Source organism: Rhinichthys klamathensis, unplaced genomic scaffold (genome assembly GCF_029890125.1).
Source record: "Rhinichthys klamathensis goyatoka isolate OS25496 unplaced genomic scaffold, OSU_Roscu_1.1 h1tg000523l_1, whole genome shotgun sequence".
NCBI lineage: Eukaryota > Metazoa > Chordata > Actinopteri > Cypriniformes > Leuciscidae > Rhinichthys > Rhinichthys klamathensis.
Genome location: NW_026607002.1, coordinates 3,502,186 through 3,508,658, shown reverse-complemented (window position 1 = coordinate 3,508,658; position 6,473 = coordinate 3,502,186). Strand labels below are relative to the sequence as shown.

The 6,473-nt window shown below is 37.2% G+C and overlaps 1 protein-coding gene across 1 annotated transcript; it reads right to left on the bottom strand.

Moving 5' to 3' along the window:
• Positions 1-799: 799 nt before the first annotated feature.
• LOC130073144 (E3 ubiquitin-protein ligase TRIM35-like) lies at positions 800-5,724 on the bottom strand. The gene is made up of 6 exons (XM_056238572.1): positions 5,332-5,724; positions 3,354-3,449; positions 2,806-3,036; positions 2,677-2,699; positions 2,494-2,600; positions 800-991 (listed from the first exon to the last, which is right to left on the bottom strand). Exons 1-6 carry the CDS (start codon positions 5,722-5,724, stop codon positions 888-890), a joined length of 954 nt encoding a protein of 317 aa, XP_056094547.1. The 3' UTR covers positions 800-887.
• Between the last annotated feature and the right edge of the window lie 749 nt (positions 5,725-6,473).

Below are 6,473 nucleotides of genomic sequence, written 5' to 3'. Positions count from 1 at the left end.
AATCATCTAAAGCTTCAATTGTGTTTGGTTCATTCTCGTAGTCGCTACACAAGTAACATCTGAACATCTTTCGTTCTGACCAACTAAGGGGAATTTAATTGCAGAAAATCACGCTGATTAAATCTAACGATCGCTTATGTCTTATTTGTCCAGCAGAAAAAAGCCGTCTCTGTGTCCGTTTTGAACCGCTTCAAAACACGGAGTTCACGCCACCTTTCAAAAGCCCTTCCGATGTTTATCCTTGTTTTCGCATGAGCCGGTTACAGTCTCTTTATTTCTGTAGCCACTCTGAAGTCTTTTGTATTTTACAGCGGATGAGTCTCTAGTTGTCACTGGTGATTGTCGTTTGAACATTTCTGGATCCGCCATCAAATTATTAAGTTTAATTATATCAAGTGCTGTGAGAAAAGGCTATAAATCTCCACCTCCAACATCCTCACACGCAATATAGTCTACTAGCCGAGACTCTTCTTTATGTGTACAGATGTTTGTGTGTACAGATGTGTGTGTACAGATGTGACGTAATGACGCAAAGACATGCTCAAATCTCCTGCAGAAATCAACCAGTACCACTGGAGTTAAAAACACACAAGCTTACCGCTTGAATCGAGCTACGGCAAGCAGAGCGTTTTGAACACTGGCTGGTTGTGTACTTGCTCAAAAATTTATTTTGGATCATTTTTAACCCAAAAAAGTTACGGACTGCAGCTTTAAATCAGTGAAATTCTCATTTTTACCTTGCAACTATGCATTTATGTAAGTTATGGTAACAAGTCCCCTGATTAATTTACTGAGTGTATGCTGTGTGTGGGAGCAGGTACAGTAGATTGATTCCATTTAGTTCATCGAGTTGGAGAATATATTATTTGCATGTGAACCTCCCCTGGTTATACCGGTTGGCATTCACTATACTTTTTTCTACAGTAAGCACACACATATGTCCTCAGATGTCCCATCGCACCAAATCCGAGATCAACATTGTCCTGCGAGGCTGAAAAGAGACGACAGATACACACTCATGCACACACATTAAAGGTGACCTATAATTCAAAATTGAATTTACCTTGGTATAGTCAAATAACAAGAGTTCAGTGCATGGACATGACATAGAGTGAATCTCAAACTGGACTGTTTTCGCGTTCTCATTTAATTCACGTTTATGAAAAACACCCCTGAAAAACGGTCGGTTCTCCACACAATACCGACTGTGACGCAATAGTCGGGATCATTAATATGTGCGCCTCCAAATATTTGCATAATGCCAGCCCTCAATGCCAGGCGGAACTGCGCAGCCGAAGCATGGCAGTCGCTCAGTGTGGATGTACACATGAACACAAAAGTATTTTTTAGTTCCTTCATCTGAGCCTCTGAAGAAACAATGGGTCAATTTTATTTTCTCTGGAAATTTCCAAACATTTCACAGAGTGTTTCCTCAACTTGGGCCAATACAGAGCTGGCCTCGGATCGAGCTACCAAGCAACACTTTCTGATGTGTAATTGTTCAGACAGGTAATCTTTCTCTCAAAATCGTTCAATACTGTTTATGCATCAGTAAGTCAAGCCAGTGACTAAAATATCAGCTTCACATCGTTTCTTTTTATAGGATGAAAATAATCGTATTTAAATTGTGAACAAATTATATACAGAAAGCGATCAAAGAACAATCTTTCCACACAGCGCGAGTTTATCTGGACACTTGCCAAACTCGTTATGAAATCAATGACGCACGTTACTGCACAACGAAGCTCTTACTGTATTTACATCATCGTGTTTGCATTGGTGAAAGCAGAGAGAGTGCAGAAACTGCTTTGCAATGATAAGATCTTCATTCTCGCGATCAACACACTGTCATCTGCTCAATGCTCATCACGGCAACATTTTATGTGATGGGAATAGATCTAAATACTTTAAAAACATCTCACGATTCGTTAATCTCGATAGCTGTTATAGTAAAAACATATAATAGCAGTAGTAAAAGTATTCGAGAGAGTTTCACATGTAATGCGTTGCTATTTAATATGCAAGCATGTCAGCCAATCACAGCAGTGGCCACGGTTACACTGAATCCCACAGCCAATCACAACAGTGGCCGCGGTTACACTGAATCCCACAGCCAATCACAACAGTGGCCGCGGTTACACTGAATCCCACAGCCAATCACAGCAGTGGCCGCGGTTACACTGAATCCCACAGCCAATCACAACAGTGGCCGCGGTTACACTGAATCCCACAGCCAATCACAACAGTGGCCGCGGTTACACTGAATCCCACAGCAGACACGCCCCTTCAAACAGAGTGTTCAAATCAGAGGCTAAAAGCAGGCTAGGAAAAATGCCATTTATTTCAAATTTATGATTATTTTTTATCTAAAAAACATACTAACATTATAAGGGTAACCCAGGAAACATTATAAAAAAAAAAAAAAAAAAACATTCTAGGGCACCTTTAAGGCAAATAACCAGAGACATCATTGATGAGTTGTAATGCACTCACTTTTCATGTTGTCCTGCATCTTCTGTAACACAGTGAACTTCAGGTTGTGTTTCGGGACACTGATCTTCTCTGTAATCTTTTGTGGATCCGGCAGTGTAATCTTAGCTCTTGAAAAACAGTCAGGAGTCAGACATATTGGTTTGATTCAGAAACAGAGAAGATCATGGAAATAAAAACACAAACCTTTGCAATGTGCTCTTAAAGTTCTGTAATAAAAAAAAAAAAAAAACATAATTTAGCAAAACTAAATCGAGTTTTAATCTCTGAAATTGACATTCATATAATTGGAGAATAATGAAGATGAATTGACACCTGCAGGAATGAAGCATCTTCAGCCTTCATCTGCTCCTCGATGTCTCTGATTGTGATTGTGAGAGATGAAATCTGTTTGTTCGTCTCTTCAATCTTCTCCTTCATCCTCTGACTCCTCTTCTCCTCTTCCTCTCTCAGCGCTGTTATTCTGGCTGTTTTTTCATTGTGTAAAATCTCTTGAATTTCCTTAAACTCCTCATTCATTTGAGTCTCTGCGTCTTGAGTCTGAATCTGAAATTAAAAACATTTGTACACAACAATATAAAGGATAAACTAGATCTATATCAATATACACTCTTAAAAAGAAAGTCTCCAAAAAGGGGTTTTCACAGTAATGCCACAAAAAAAAAAATTTTTGGTTCCTAAAGAACTTTTCAGTGATCAGTTCTTAAAATAACCATTATTTTCTATTATAAGAATCTTTTTCTAAAGAACCATTTTTGGAATGGAAAGGATCCATGGATTTTAAACTATCAATGACAGAACCTTTATTTTTATGAGTGTACACATTTCTAGATTTGACTAAATCACACAGTTTATTCCAATACCTTAATTTGTTGAGCAGTTTGATCCAAACTCTGTTTAAAATTGTCAAATATTCTCAGTTTATCCTGCAAGAGTTCCAGTGAACGTCTGAGTTTCTCCTGAAAGAGAACAACATCATAGTTTCTAACCCTTCTTTTATATTTTTTATTGATATTCCACAGACATAGGGAATGGATTTGTGCTGACTGATACACACAAACTCCAGTGTTTTTGTAACTTAATGGCCTGGTTTCACAGACAGTGCTTGATTAAGCCAGAATTAAGCCTGTACAGTTCAATTAATTTCATAGTACACAATTTTAGTAGCTTTTATAAATGTGCCTTAAAAACATTACTGATGTGCATCTTGAGACAAAACAATGGCATGATATATTTTATGATATATCAGTGCAAGTTGCTTACAGTTAAAACAGCTCAAACATTTATTAGACTAGCTTAAGCCTTATCTGTGAAACTGGGCAAACTGATGATGCACTAAATTAAAGAAGAGTGTCATTTTCACAAGTCAAAACGTTTGATTTAGGATGGAAAGAGAAAGCAGAAAAAAATGAAATAAGAAAAATGCTATACAATTTTAGTTTTGTGTGCTACTAAATCAACAGCTATTTGGTCTCAGATAATTTACAGATAAAAAAACACATCTTAATTTCTTACTCTTAGAAAAAAGGTTCAATGTGTTTCTATAGGCTATAGAACTAGGGTTCTTGACTCCATTTTAAAGAACACTTTATGCCAAAAAGTTTCAATAAAGCGCCTAACCGAACCTGTTATGTATTTAAAGGGGTCATATAATGGTACGTGCACTTTTACAAGTTGATTGTACAGAAATGTGTACACAACCATCATATAATGATAAAAATCCATCCAGTGTTTTTGTTTTAATCTCCTTATGTGTTTTCCCCGTCTCAAATTGAGCTGTTCGACCGTGTGACGTCAATAAAACGGACGCCCCTCCCACGATTGTTGATTGACAGGAGCGTTTCAACACAGACCCGCCCTCGCTCGTGAGAGCTGTCAATCATAGTCCACGCGGACCGGCGCGGTCATTGTTGATATGCTGGAGCACTGTCTATGAGCAGAATGGCGTCTAAGCGATTGTGGTGTTCTGTTCTTGGGTGTAATAACGAACACAGCAGTCATTTTAATGTTCCTGAATCCGAACCGCTGAAGACGCAGTGGCTGAGTTTGTTTTCGAAGGGAATATTCCCCACGAGCAACGTCAATGCTTTCATATTTGTGCGAATCATTTCACACACCAGACTGCTTTATAAACGAGGGTCAGTATAAAGCTGGATTTGCTTAGAAGCTGCTCATTAAAAAAGATCGGTACCAGATATTCGTGTTCCTGCTGAATCTCCAGAAGAACTGAAGTGAGTGTAACGTTTTATTAAACTTTATATTAATATTTATATTAATCTATGCAAATCGCTAGCTGCACACTTCACAATGAATGCGACTAAGGTTTACACTTAGGGTACATTACGGCATGTTTTCTATGTATGATGTTCTCAATATAATTCATAATCCCATGTTTATAGTGAACAACGCGTTATGGTTATTGTGTTACAAACGGTGTACGCACAGAACAGAGGGGCGGAGTCAGCAAACCTCATGATCATTTAAAGGCATATGCACTGAAACGGCGTGCTGAAAACAGAGCTGTTTTTGACCAGGTAAAATAAGTGTTTTCTTACAATACTAATGAGAATTTTTTATTAAAGTATATTGCAAACTTTTAATTTAGACCCTAAAGAATCATATTAGCTTGTACAAAAATGGCATTATATGACCCCTTTAAAACATTTTCTTCTAAGACTGTACTACTCATTCATATATCTTTCCAAAATGTTGTGAATGTTAATAAACTCACACACACCAATAATTATTTTGTGTGTATTTCTGTCAATGTGAAAATAGTTTTTGATAATTATTGGTAGGCTATTTGACGATTTAATCAAATGTTTTGAACATTTATCTGACCTTTTTATCCGCGACAGCTTCATCTACAGGACAGAATCTGTGGTTGGTGTGTTTTCTGGAGTCTCGACACACCACACACACGGGCTGTTGATCATCCAGACAGAAGAGTTTGAGCTTCTCGTTGTGATCTCTACAGACTCCAGATCCAGATTTCTCTCTTCTCTCCTGTTGAAAACTCTCACACAAGTTCTTCAAAGCCAAATTTACCGGAGGACGATCATTTGAAGATGTTCTTCGGCAAACCGGACATTCTTTAAGTGTATTATTTTCCCAAACCCTCTGAATACAGCTTGAACAAAAACTGTGGCTACACGACAGAAGAACAGGGTTTATAAAAATGCAACAGCACACCGGACAAGATAAATCCTCCTCAGCAAAAGATCTAGACGCCATTTCAAGTCAGTCTTCAAAGTTTCTCTTTCAGTTAAGTAATTATCTGGTTTAAATAAAAAAGCTCAGAACTCTCAAAAATGTGCATTAATAATAGTAATAACCATCAGAATAAAAATCACCAAAGTTTTAATTGTTCATCATTGTCAACAGAGCTACAGGTTCTGTGTGAACTACTGTCTGCGGATTAACAGGGGTTTTTACCCAAAGTATATTGGTCTATATTGCCTTTTACACCTTTGAACTGTTCAGAGTTCAGTAAATTCACATGATTAGCATCATCCCATTCAGGAAAGCATGTCAGGTCAGGGCATTTTTTCCCTGCTCAAGTTTTTTTGTGGTGTTTTACAATATAAATGTTCACTAGAAGCATGCAAACAGCTTAAAATACATTTTAGTAAAGGTCTGTTGTAGAAGAAATGCTGTTACTTAAGATAGTCTTTCCATAATAAAAAATAAAAAAAGTCAAACAGTAGGTTTTAAAAGCTGAATTAGTTTTCTACCTCAGTTATGTGTATAGCCTATATGTTTAAAATACGAGCAGTATAAAGCGGGAAAAATTATAAAAAGCACAGCAACACAAAAAACATCACGAAAACTCTAGCATCATGATGGTGAGTTTAGCACAGGCAAACAACACAATTTACAACATGTAAATACAGCAGGAACCAGACGGTGTATAATGTACAAGGCATGAACTACTATAATTTGTGTAGTTTGGATTTTCATAACATTAACTTTTTATACATATT